Source organism: Barbus barbus, assembly GCF_936440315.1.
Source record: "Barbus barbus genome assembly, chromosome: 25".
Taxonomy (NCBI): domain Eukaryota; kingdom Metazoa; phylum Chordata; class Actinopteri; order Cypriniformes; family Cyprinidae; genus Barbus; species Barbus barbus.
This window is the reverse complement of record NC_136753.1, coordinates 19,759,968-19,773,988: the sequence shown is the minus strand read 5'-3', so window position 1 is coordinate 19,773,988 and position 14,021 is coordinate 19,759,968. Positions and strand designations below refer to the sequence as shown.

The window sequence follows — 14,021 nt, the reverse complement described above, 5'->3', positions numbered from 1 at the left end:
GTATAGTATTATGAATGTACATAAATTTTTTAAACAATGAAGATGTGAAAAACTTAATATAAATGTACATCGTCATAGTATGGGAAATGGGTCCATTCTTATTCACAAATAACTGGAAAAGTCATGGGGCCTTTAATTGTTGTTGTCGACAATGAGAAGCCTTGGAGTCAAAAAGGTTGATAACTACTGCTTTACAACATATCTGAAAATTGTTAAATATAAAAGGCACATGGACCGTGCTTTTAGGCCTTTAACTTGATCTGTGCTGTTTTTATCCCCTAATAAAATGCTGATTTTCAAGGGCATTTTGAGAAGCGGAGTGCACATCAGCTCTCAGGAGACCTAGTAAATAAACCTTAATAGAATCCAAACCAACAGCTCGACAGCCACTTAACTCTGAAACCCACCTGAGCAGAACCGTTTCCCTGTTCTGTGCGTGCTGATTCCCGTCACACCTCACCTCAGCTCAGACGTTCTGCACAGGGCACGCTGTAGACCTCCACGCTGCCAATTAACAGGCCACCCCTGCTAATGCTCTGCCTCTAGATTTATTGCCTGACCCGGGATGCTTCTCAAACCTTTGTGTGGGCTATCGATCTCCACGGCTGCACTGGGGCCGGCCCGATAACCAGAGCAATTAGCGTCATCTCCATTGTATGAGCGAGGCACCCGGCCTGTGTGTATGCTGGGGACGCAGGGCCCCTGGGGAGTGTGGGGTTGCTGATACAGTGCACGCCTGGCTCCAGGTGCATTGATCATGGCCACAGCACAGTCTATCTGGTGTCCCTGTATGGGGAATTAGACAGAGGGAGATGGGAAGTGTCTGTGGAATAGGGATGCTGTCACTGAAAAGTTTTAGTCAAAGTTCACTGTATTATTATAAGTGGCAATGCAAACTTTGAACACATTGTTTTATAGAAAATCTATTTATTTATTTGTTTTTTTTAAGTATGAGATTAATAGCCAAGTTACTTGTGTTTAAACTACATCTGACATACTTACTGCAGTTTTCGTAATTAATTTTGTAACACTTTTTACCTTTTTGTTAGAGGTACTGAAATTTCACAGTTGTGACCTTAAGTAATGCTGTTTTTAAAATTTGTATATTAAATGGATAGTCCACCCAAAAATGAAAATGCTTTCATCATTTACTCACCCTCAAGTCCTACTAAACCTGTAAGTCTTTCTTTATCCTGTGTAACTGGAAAATATTTTGAAAAATGTAACAAAAGAGTTTCCATTCTCATTGATTTCCGTTGTTTGGTCAGAAAATACTATGGATGTCATGGGAACTGAAATGGTTTGGTTGCCAAAAATTCTTCAAAATATCTTTTGTTTCTACACCGGTTTGACATGAGGGTGAGTAAATGATAGAATTGTCATTTTTTTGGGTGGACTATCCTTAGTTTAAAAAAAAAAAAATTCTAAATGGTGTATCCTTTGAAACTGTCCAGATTAAAAAGTTTCCTTAAAAAAAATCTATGGATATTAATGAAAATAATCTAAATTGAACTTTTCTTCATGTTCCCTGTTGACCAGCATCCCGATTTAACCTGGAGACTGAGTGGAAAAACAACTATCCTCGCTTACGAGAGCTGGACAGGGTAAGAACTGGCTCCTGATTAAACTATTCTAAATCTTTCGATCTAGGACTCCTTGTCGAGTGTCAGCATTCCAGTATTCTAATTTATGTATGGTAAATAATAAAAACAACATTAGTTAATAATATATTTCTAGTATTAGTTATTTATTCATTTAAAAATCCTGGAATCCACTATAAGTTCTTATGAAATGTTTTGTATGTTTTATGCTGTGTATGTCATGTTCCTCATTCATAGAACGAGCTGTATGAGAAGGCCAAAAATGAGATCTTGGATGAGGTGATCAGCTTGAGTCAAGTTACACCAAAACACTGGTGAGCACTTCTCTTTTCATTAACTACAAAATTAATTGTTGGGTTGTCAGTTTATTAAAAATGCATTTAAATATCATTACATATATACCATCAGAATGCACTGACTCTACTATCAGAATGCAAAGCTGCAAGCTGTTCATACGCGGAGTTATGAACCTAAAACCCAGAGGAGCAAGCTAAATGAAATAGATCAGATGTTTGTAGCGGGCCCAGTGTGCTCCACATCAGCCTCTCAAATCAATGGCATGATGAATAGCTGGAGGGTGGCTTCTCTGAGCAGTGCTAGTTTGGTGGTATTGGAGATGTGTGTGTATTGATGTACCACACTAGAACAAAGCAAACAGGAAGCTATGAAATATGGTTTCCTTTTATGATAAATGAGCTTCACTGTCACCCTCAGAATATTCTCATCTTCGTCTTAATGTCAAGTCCTATACTTTCCACTTGACTGTTTAGAATTATGAAGTACATTTTTGGTGTTCTCTCATTTGATGGTTGAGAGAACTGAAAACACTGTAATTAACATTGTTTATTGTGCACTTGGCCTACATTTAATAGCAGCTTGGTCATGTATATATAAAGAATTAACAAACATAATTTTATGTCATTTTAGGGAGTCCATCTTACAGAAGAAGCTTTGGGAAAGGGTCTCGACACACGTTATTGAGAACATCTACCTGCCTGCAGCTCAGACCACGAACTCAGGCACTTTCAACACCACTGTAGACATCAAACTTAAGCAATGGACTGACAAACAACTTCCTCATAAAGCACTGGAGGTAATGAACACTGATGAACCACTGCTATTGCTGTGTGCTTATAGTTGGTAGTTAAATTTCTCAAATCGTCAGGTAAAAAAAGTATATTATATATTATTATTATTATATAATGTAGTTAGGAGTAGGATTTTCTAAAAAAGTAGTCCCTTATGTTCACCAAAGCTGCATTTATTTGATCAGAAATCAGAAAAACTGACATTATGAAAAATAATGTCTATTTAAAATATTCATAAAAAGTGTAGTAAATCTGCATTTATTTGATCAGAAAACAGAAAAACTGTGATATTGTGAAAAATAATGACTATTTAAAATATTCATAAAAAATGTAGTAACATTTACTCCAGTACATCCTTCAACAATTCAACAATTTGGTGCTCCAGAATTATTTCTTCTTCTTATTATCAATGTTGAAAACAATTTGGCTGCTTAATACTTTGTGTGGAAACTAGCATTTTTAGTTGTGGATTCTTTAATAAATCGAAATTTCAAACAAACAGTATTTATTTTAAATAGAAATCTTGGTTACACTTTATTTTAAGGTGTCCTTGTTACAGTGTAATTATACATTTAAGTACTGAGTAATATTAATTAACTACATGTACTTACTATATTGTTAGGATTAGGGTTACTTGCATGTAATCATGCATACTTAATTGTTATTATAGTAAGTACTTGTAACGTGTAACAAAGACACCTTAAAATAAAGTGTTACCAAAATCTTCTAAAATATTTATCTTAATCAGTTTTTAAATCTGTCTTCTTTTCTTTGCTACTCAGGTTGCTTGGGAAACATTGCAGGAGGAGTTTGCCCGCTTTATGGCAGAATACAAAGGGAAAGACCAGGATGACATCTTTGATAAGCTGAAGGAAGCTGTCAGGGATGAAAGCATCAAACGACACCAGTGGAATGAAAGAGCAATGGACAGCTTGGTAAATATAACACATATAATTACCAGAAATAATAGATTTTTTCTAATGCAGCACACAGGGGTTTCTTAAGTGTTGTTGGTAAATGTTTCTTATGTATGTGTGGTATAGAGAGTGATTCAACACAACACTCTGGAGGATCGTTCTATCACAGACAAGCCCCAGTGGGATGCCGCTATTCAGTTCATGGAGGAAACACTGCAGTCTCGCCTTAAAGACAGTATGTCTACCCTCATAAAGGCTTTTCTTATCTGTCAGTCTATGGAGTGTGTGACTCATCTTCCTGTGTTGCAGCTGACTCAGTAATAGCAGATATGGTGGGGCCAGACTGGAAACAGAGATGGTTGAACTGGAAAAATCGAACACCAGAGCAGGTTGAACAGACAACACTATACATTTTTATGATCCTGAAGCCATATTTTAGTGTCAGCGTTTGTGGTATTACTACATGTTGGTGCTAGTGATAAGAAAGTCCACATAATTTTGTTCCCTAACTCTAGCACATCCGTAATGAGACCAAAAATGAGCTGGAGCGTCTGTTGAAGTTGCATGAGGATCACACAGCCTACCTGGCCAATGATGAGGTCACTACAGTGCGCAAAAACCTGGAGGGCCGAGGAGTGGAAGTGGACCCCGTACTAGTAAGTGAGACGCTTGGAGAGAATATCTGACATAACTATCTGGACATCAAATTTAATATTTTTTCACTAAATTGAACTGATATCTCTCTGTAGATCAAGGACACATGGCACCAACTTTATCGACGTCATTTCCTGCAGAAGGCGTTATTACATTGTAACCTCTGCCGGAGAGGTTTCTACTACTACCAGAGACACTTTGTAGACTCTGAGGTAAAGAAGAAACCTTTTTAGTCAAATTTACTAAAAAATAATTAATAGAGCTCCCAAACGTTTCACTTTTGGGAATAAAGATGTTTTATGGGAATACATTTATTTATTTAAATATTATTTAGTTTGGAGATAAAAAAAGGTACAATTAAGAATTTTAAAGTAAAAAAAAGAAAGTAAAATGAACAAGTACAATAAATGTAATGCTAATTTAACATTGAAATATTCTCAGCTGTGAAATGACTCCGTTGGTGTCCATATTCAATACTTTATTAACAGGGCATTTATTCATAAAGGCAAACCAGATATTAAACATAAATAAACCATAACTAAAGAAAAGTAATTTGCATTCTTTGTGTAATAGAATCTTTCGGCCAAAGACTGTAATATCGGTTTATTTTTGTGTTAGGTCATGTTAAAGGTCTATTTAGCTAATGGTTTGACTTATTTCTCTGTGTTCCAGCTTGAGTGCAATGATGTGGTTCTGTTCTGGAGGATCCAGAGGATGTTGGCCATCACAGGCAATACTCTTAGACAACAGCTCACTAATACAGAGGGTATGTCTGTGGGTTCTCATCACCAAGCAAGTTTTCAGTTCTGGTTACTTAGCACAAATCATCTATTATTACTAATTAGACAGGCTTCAGTGGGAGGAAACAGTGACTGAGACTACTTGTATCATTACGTCCCACATTCAAACAACACAAATAAGTGTGTGTTTTTTGTTTTTTTTAACAGTGCGGCGCTTGGAGAAGAACGTTAAAGAAGTATTAGAGGACTTTGGAGAGGATACTGAGAAGAAAGTTCAGCTGATCACAGGCAGGAGGGTTCAGTTGGCAGAAGACCTCAGTAAGTCCATCTTCATGCTTTTTCCTGATTTAGCCTGTGAAACAGCAGCAAGGCAGGGCGACCATCAGAGGGCAGTGTTGTTTTGCACTTGACTACTTTCACGTTATCTACAATAGATAATTTATTAATTTAACAAATTTCACTCCAACATTACTTTTCTATTTTTTATTTTGTTTATACAATTTTTAAATATTTGCATTTTTTAAATACTTTTGATGTGTATTTTCTTTTTTTTTTAGTGCAATGATTCAGTTGATTGATTCTTATTTTTTATTGTCGTACATTGAGTCAGAAAGGTTAATCAAATCAGCGTTTTCTAAGCATTTCCTCACGTTTGTATTCTAAAAGTTTTTTTAAAAAGACCAAACCCATTTGTACTTAAGTGTCAGGTGTCTGCCGTCGGAATTCCGCTGCTTCCAGTGCATTTTCCATTGTACCTTCTTCTCAATTTAAGTGATATTAGTTCTGAATAGGGTACCGGATAGCTTTCCACACTCTCTCTTTTTTTTCCTGTTCCTTCCTCTGTTGAGGCTTGAACCCTTAATTGCCCTTCACAGTGTGAGAGAGCTCCTGCCTGCACACTGCCTGCTGTCTGTCATGTCTTCAGCCCTGGTTACTGTTAAACACTCTGCTGATTAAAGCAGCAATTTGTGGAGGCACGACTGACATGCTCAGACTTGATCTGGCGCAGACACACGACTCGCACACACGTTCTGTCATTACTGTGATAACAGAGAGTGAGGTAATGGCACTGCCGCCCAGGTTAATGTGTGCTTAGACACAATGGTCTATCTTGAGTCATAAAAAGCCTCTCTGCATTTTGCAAGAAGAATTTCTTTGTGTATATAAGAGGCCTCTCTAAATGCTTACTGTCTGTTTTGAACGGGTTGACTAGCTTAAGTGTCTTTGCAGTGGACTGGAAAAAGCATGAATGAAGTGATTTTGTCTTATAACTCAACAAATATCTTCCAAGAATATTTTTATCAGTCAATAAAGCATTGAATCTTTTCAAAGACATATTCACACAGATGTTTTGATGTGCAGTTTTATATATTCTACATGTTTAAAGGCCTGTTCGCACCAAGGACTGTAACAAACTTTAACTATAAAGTTTTGATAATCATTCTAATGCTATGAGAATAGGGAAGTCCACACCATAACTACCATGTTAATGGCACAGAGAAATTATATTGTTGTAATCAAGCTAATGAATGATAAATACATTGACAGCAAATCAGAATCCGCATAACAGTAGCTTGTGCTTATAATAAATAATATTATTGTGCATTGGAGTGGATGCTAATATAGTTATTGTTTTAGTCATCTTTATAATTCTAGATCTTGGTATGAACAGGTCTTAAGTCTTTAGGACACAATCCTTTAGGACAGAGTTGGACCAGATTTTAATCAGTAAGAAGTGCTTCGTCTGTTTTGTCTGCTTTTGTATCTGCCTGAATACTGTATAAAGACCAGGATGTCGGGCTTTTTTGGTCCCGTGAGCGTGTCCACTAGTCTTAAATGTCCGACCCTCCACTGTTTAAGCCTGATGCTTGGCGTTGGGTAACCCTTAGAGTGGATTCCTGTGCTGTAAAGCATGACGTTGCCTGGTGGACAACCAGCACTTAGGGAAAACACAAGCATGACCTCCCAAGAAGTGTCTGTTATGCTAATAAAAGCAAGTCTGGGCATGCATGCATGCATCAGTGCCCTAGCTGTTGCCACTGCACAAAACACATGGTCACTCTATTAAGGTGCAGTCAGTCTTTATGAGAGAGAGAGAGGGCTCTAGTGACGGGTCTTGGATTGTTAATAATGGTTGCCATGATATGAAAAACAATTGCTGCGTTTCTTAAAAAAACTAACAATTAGGGCTGGCAAAGTGGTCATTTTTGAGAATGATTTAATGTTACATGTCATAAATACCATTAGCAGATTTCCTAAACTTTTTGCCTTAAAATTGTTTTGAGATAAAAAGAAAAAAGTTAATACTTAAAGTATTTTTAAAGTTAAAAATGAAATAAAAATAAATGTAATGCTATTTAATATTTAATTATTTGCATTAGTGGAAAATCCATGCATCACTATTCAATAGTCGATTTTGAAAGACATTAGGGATTTAACAAACATAAATCATGATTTATTGTTTTAATTTATTGACAGACAGGCCTAGACAGACCTAACAATTTATTGAATTTTGTTAATTAATACACATTAAGCATGGTTCTGACTGCAATACATAATTTAAGTTCTGAATTGAAGCAGAAACTTTCTTATGAATTAAATAATTTCAGACCCAGCTGTTTTCGTCATATTGTCATTGTTGTCCATTTTGTTTTCAGTATGAAGTAGAAAATTACTATTTGGATATTTTAGCTTTTCTATTTGGCATCAGGTTACAGGAGTCATAATGGTTTGATCATTTGCAGTGTCAGAGTTTATTTTTCCATTTTCTTTCACAGTATACTGTCAATTTTGGTGTACGTTGGATACATCAAAAGCATAATTGAGGTTTGCAAATGTGTTTAGTGTGAGCATACTAAATTGTCTATGTATACACAATATATGCAGTGTGGTGTTGTACTAGAGGTGATGTTTTTGTTAATGCAATGGTTTTGCCACCTTTTTTGGGGCCAGAGTTTCTGCCACATCCTGAAGGGATATGCAAAGAACATGAGTTTGGACAGAATCCTGGCTATTTCCAATTTCTTTACAAATAACAGGGAGGAATTTGTGGGCCTGTCTGGCCTTGCCGCCTTTCCTGCATGTGGTGGCATCATGTTCCCAGGGTTCCCGAAGCTTTTGATGTATTTTGATGCACTGTCCTGGCTTCCTCTCTGAGAGAACAAATGTTCTTATTTCAACTGTGCTCACCTCTTAAATTCTTAAACCATTTAAACAGTGAGGCTTTCAATCTGGCCTGATTTCAAGCACCGGTATGCTACTCTCAAAATATATTTTTTTCTTTTCCTGTTATCACCTTGCAAGCTGATTCAAACTCTCTTTTTGCTGGCATCTATGTTTCTTTGAAGAACCTTAAACCTCCATGGAACTTTTCCATTACTCATAACATTCTTTATAGTGGAAAAAGGGTGTTTCGATTATTTGAATGTTCTTCACACTTAAAATGGTTCTTCGAAGAACTGTTCACTGAAATTCACAAAAAATGGTTCTTTTATGACATCACTTGAAACCTGTTTTAGATTGTTTAAAACCTAAAATAAGCATAAGCTTTCATTTCTCACCTTCCCAGAAATCACATTGTCATATTAAAAAATTTAACATTTCCAGAACTTTAATGACCCTAGCATACTCTCTCAGTTGGCTCTTCCTAAAGTTCCATCCACTTTGAAGCATCTCTTTCTGACCAGCAGTTATGACAAGTACCTCATAGACATCTGACTTCTGGAGAGCTTCTTGAGGTTTTTACAAGTCAGTGAAGCTCATTACTCTTTACGAAGCACTCTGAGCGTTGTGCTTCAGTTAACTTTGATGACGCATTGGTAGAACCAATCTTGAACTGTACTGAGTTCACAAAATTGGATCTTTTTGGTTTGTTTTGTTCCACTGGATGGTGATTTTAGAAGTTGGAAAGTGAACGATTTATTTTGGGAATATGTCTTGAAGCCACATCTATTCCATGTCGCCCACCTTACAAGACCCAACAGGAAAAGATTCCAGAATCCAGTAGCGGACGGGAGGGGTTAGGAAGCAGGGGGATTTCAAGCTCCGTGATCTTTAAACCACCTATGAGCTGTTGTTACACGCTCTCCGTCTCGCTCCCTGTTTGCCTATTTTTTTTATTTTTTTAGACTGATTGGAAAAACTGACAGCCCCCTTCATAAAGCGAGAGATGTATTGACGGGCTCATGGAACCTGGGGCTGAGCCAGGGGTTGAGTCCGGCTCACGCGAGGCCGTGAGGGGCTATTACTCCCACAGGTGCAGGGAGCTGAGCCGCTGACCCTGGCCTCACCTGTCTGCCTGCTTGAAGATGAGGAGCTGGGGGAGGACAGGGGCACTTCCCTTAACAAAGAGAAAAATTTTTACCCCTTGGGGCAAAGTCTGGTGTTAAGAGCGATTTGCCCTTACTTGCAGGCAGGCAGGCAGTGAGCTGCTCTGGTTTCACTCTTGGGGATTGTGTGTGTGTGTGTGTGAGAGAGAGTGAGAGAGGGAATGCGTGGGATTAGATGTGCAAGATGGCTGCATTCAGGCCTGTTACTGTGGCTGCTGCTTGTGGGTGATGTGTCGTGTGTGCGTATGCTGTGCCAGGGCAGCTGTATGGCACTGTGCCTTTGCTGGAACTCTGCCTAAATTGCTAATATGCAACTGCAGGCATGTCAGGACGGTTTTATGAGTCTTTGATTTACCTAATAGACTCAATTCAATTACAGCAATTCAGGGTGTATGTGGCTCCCTCTCTTGTCAATCTGTATGACAGTCATAGACTTGGCTTTTAGTTTCTATTTGACTATTTTTTCTTTTTAATGTTGGAAAATTGATGTGTAAACAGCCAGAGTAATTATTTTTTAGGTACTTCTTTTTTTAAGCTTTTTAAAGGCCCTCAAGCACTCAAAAATTAGCCTTTGAGACGTGGCAACCAAAATGTGGGTTGTTTTTTCCACATTTTGAGCATTACGCTAACTTTTTATGGGGTGATTGGACATTATTGTGGAGAGATGGCAGGGGGAATCAGGCCAAAAATAGCCTGGCTTCAAACTTGCATCCCTGCAGCAATACATGTCTACAGCATGTGCACAGGCAAAAGTTTATATGAGCTATTTTATTTTATTTTTACTTATTTTTTTTGGAATCCATTACTTTATTTTTGTATTGTTGTATTTTAATTGTAATTTTTGGAATCCATTACTTTTTTCATTTTCGTTTTGTTTACAAATTTTCAGTGCATAAAGCACTAATGTCTGTCTTTCGAATGTACTGCAAATGCTTTAAAGAACGCTGAAGGCGAACAGAAAGCTTTTCTGCTTGCAGCGCGTCAGTCACGCTCATCAGGAAAGTGAGTGAAACACACACAAACACACATTTTTATCAAATAATACGGCATTAATAGCTTACGATTACGTTCAGATCAGCAGTGAACTGTACCGGAGTTCACTTGAACCGTACCCCAGACCACCCTTTTTAAGCGGACTTGGGTACGGTTCACGGGTGTGCACCCGAGGTCGGAAGACAGCGTTCACATTATCCAAACTAACTCTGACATCATTCGAACCCAGGTGTGCACCAAAAGTGCTAGTGTGAAAGCACCCCGAGATAGAAGTGATTGTAAATTGGTTTAACAACAACAGGCCTATCATACATTAGGCCATGGATTTGGCGAGTTAGTATTTGTATTGGCAATTTAAAAACACTTGATTATGGCAAATTCAAACACACCACATCATTGGAAGTAAGGCTTTGTAATAACAGATTTTATAATTAAATTTTATTCAAATTTACAAACTCCTAATCCATTTTTGGGTTTTAAAGGTGCCATAGAATGCATTGATACAATATTTTAAATTGTTCTCTGATATCTACATAGAAGGTATGGGGCTTTAGTAAGGGCAAAAATTCTCCAGAAACGGTTTTACATGTCGATATACAACCCTGGGATTTCTCCCTAGAATGAAATGGTCTGTTATTGGCTTATTTGGCTCATTTCAGTAGTTCACAGGGAGGAAAATATATATTTCAATACTCAGGGAGTATCAGTACTCAATATTTCATCAGGGAGCCGCTATGCGGGGCACTGAAACTGCTTTCAAATGCACAATCGCTTTTTACTTTCACTTTCGAGTTTTGCGATTGCACAAACTCTGTTTATACGATAGAGCAGCAGTACTTACCACACATTTTACAAGATTAGATGCTTGTCAAGTGGTGCTCAGGATCTGTAAATCATTCGCCATCATCCTCAGTCATCTCTCCTTACTCTGTTTATGTGACAAGTGAAATCTTATGTACTGCAATGTAACAGGCTACCACTAGCAAGGAGCTAACCATGTTCTTTTAGTGACTTGTGTTATTTTATTAGAAAGCGTTATTTGCTTTTCGTGCCTTTCTGAATAAAGACACCAACCCATCCCTGCACTTTACATCCCCTGCACAGCCTGGAACATAACATTTATTTCCACGATCTGCCATTTTCGCTGTTGTCCTCGCTTGTTTCTTCACAATACCTGCAGAACTTCTGATGGTTTGACTGGTGCGGCTGGTCTAGAACATGGGCGTGTATATGCAAATGTTGGGGGTGTAACTATTAGTAATCCCGACAGTCAGTGTTATGTTCTAATTCGCCTATTTTTCAGTGGTGTTTTTTATTCATGAGATTTACATAAGAAGTACGAAACAATGGTGTTTGAGGCTCACTGTATGTCATTTCCATGTACAGAACTCTTATTATTCAACTATGCCAAGGTAAATACTGTTTTCCATTCTATGGCACTTTTGAGAATCATTGTTTGCTCATTAAAATGAGGATCATTTCAAGTCATTTATCTGAAATTATCAACCCACCCCTAATTTTAGTTTACAGCTTCTCCACAGTTTCACCTACTGCAGGATAATAAAGATGTTAAACTAGCTCAGTGTTGTGCTGGCCCGTCCTTAAGAAACGCTTTTATGTTCAGTCTCACACTCCCCCTCATCACCTTTGCATCATTTTGTCTCCCTTGTGAAAGGATGACGTGCAAACCAGTTTTAGTGCTCAATGAAAATCACTCCTCCGTTTCCTCTGTTGCTGTCCCAAACTCTGTATACACAGGGTTTAACTGTGTTTGCATGAGGCGTTAGGTCACTACAGAAGCTGGTGTACCACCTCCTTACAGCGTCGTTCTCTCTCACTCGCTTTGTCCTCTATCTAATCATTCCCTTGACTGTATGTTTTGGCATTTTATTGGTTTATGTGAAATGTGAAAATAGGCAATTGTTTGGTCCTGATTAACCTGTGATTATTAGTTTATTTATTTACTAATATTTGTACTTAATATTTTTTGACCCTGTTTTTTAAATAAACTTTATTCTTAACTCACAGCAGTACAAAGTCTTACAGCTATAATTTAACTCCATAAAGAACACTTGTTGTGATCCCTTCAGCTGGCAACCATTGAGTCATTCTTACTGTTGAGCCCTGTATTGACATGAAAACTTGTTTTTATTGATTTATGCAAATTAATGTTCAGTTCAGCAAAGACATATTCAAAAACCCAACCAATAAACTTATATTCAACAATAAACGGCCTGCTTTAGGATGTCATGCATCAATTTATGGAGCGCTATATGCACTTGCCTTTCATCTGTAGCCAGCTTCTGTGTTTTTCCTTTTCTCACCCTCGCCTCCTCTTTCTCACACGCTCCCACCATATTCCCTGCACCCCATCGCTCTGATGTGAAAAGCATATTTTTGGCCTGCCCCTCCAGTGACAGAAAGACGATTATGCCTTTCTTTCAGGCCGAGAGGAAACCGCTCCCATCTCTAAAACAGCTGGAGCGAGCCCCATTCCCCCCCGAAGCTGGCTTGTAGCCCCAGTCTTCCCATGCAAGCTGATAATGGGCCGCCCACTCCCACCAACGCATCCCCATCACCCCACCCAAGTGCTCTCAAAGGTCCTGCTCCCCACATATAAATCTCTCAACACTCGTCGTCCGAGTGAAGGAAGTAATTTCCCTCTTCTCCTTTTTACCGTCACCCTGCCTTCAAACCTGTGGAAGCGGAAGTCAAATGAGTGGGAAATTAACCTAGAGAACTTACTTTTCCATTTCACCATTTGTCCTTTCACAAAAAGTGCCTCTGCGGTCATCAGGATCGAGTCCCATTGCCATTTGGTCTCCTGCAAGGCTGTTCTCGAAGCCTCCGCACACTGCACTGTACATCTATATGTCAGATAGTCTGTTATGAGGTAATAGGAAAACCATACATTTCCTTCCTCGCCGAGTAAAAATAGAGCGCTTGTTGCAATGCCTCACTTTCTGGCCCAGTCGCGATGACACTGCGTGACATAGTGCTGCTCCTTTATCATGTCTTTGTTCAATTCATAGTTAAAAGAAGGGATTTACTGAAGCTATAATTTCAGTCCCGGCATCAGCAGCAAAAGAGTGTTTTCTACTTAAAATCCTAAAGAGTCCTAAAGTTGAACCCTTAAAGGGATAGTTCACCCAAAAATTAAATTTCTGTCATCATTTACTTACCCTCAAGTAGTTTTAAACCTGTATGAATTTCTTTGTTCTGCCGAACAGAAAGGAAGATATTTTGAAGAAAGTTTGTAACCAGAAAAATACTATGGAAGTCAATGGTGCCCCAGAACTGATCTGTTTCCCACATTCTTTAGAATATTTTCCTTTCTGTTCGGCAGAACAAAGACATTCATACAGGTTTGGAACTACTTGAGGGTGAGTAAATTGACAGAATTTTCATTTTTGGGTGAACTATCCCTTTAACCAATGCACAACATCATCAGTAAAAATGTTGTCCGACCTAATGATCCATTTAAATCAGGATCTGATGGAAAGCCTCAATGGATTTTTGCACACACATTACCCGGTTAAAATGAGTGTAATACTCAGCTTCCATACAAGTGGGGTTAAAGGGATAGTTCACCCAAAAAAATGAAAATGTTGTCATTTAATCTCCCTCAGTGTAGTTCTAAACCCGTATGACTTGCTTTCTTGGTAACACTTTATTTTAAGGTGTCCTTGTCACGTTACAT

At 38.2% G+C, this 14,021-nt stretch overlaps 1 protein-coding gene across 4 annotated transcripts in view; it reads left to right on the top strand.

The window, feature by feature from the left end:
* Positions 1-14,021, top strand: part of LOC306844478 (dynamin-like GTPase OPA1, mitochondrial) — a 34,297-nt gene that overhangs the window by 12,888 nt on the left and 7,388 nt on the right. For all 4 annotated transcript variants that reach the window (XM_079376642.1, XM_079376640.1, XM_079376641.1 and 1 more), the window contains 10 exons: positions 1,540-1,604; positions 1,839-1,915; positions 2,529-2,694; positions 3,472-3,624; positions 3,733-3,841; positions 3,916-3,995; positions 4,122-4,262; positions 4,356-4,472; positions 4,933-5,026; positions 5,208-5,318. In XM_079376642.1, the coding sequence (XP_079232768.1) occupies positions 1,540-1,604; positions 1,839-1,915; positions 2,529-2,694; positions 3,472-3,624; positions 3,733-3,841; positions 3,916-3,995; positions 4,122-4,262; positions 4,356-4,472; positions 4,933-5,026; positions 5,208-5,318 (1,113 nt within the window). The remainder of the gene's footprint in view (positions 1-1,539; positions 1,605-1,838; positions 1,916-2,528; positions 2,695-3,471; positions 3,625-3,732; positions 3,842-3,915; positions 3,996-4,121; positions 4,263-4,355; positions 4,473-4,932; positions 5,027-5,207; positions 5,319-14,021) is intronic.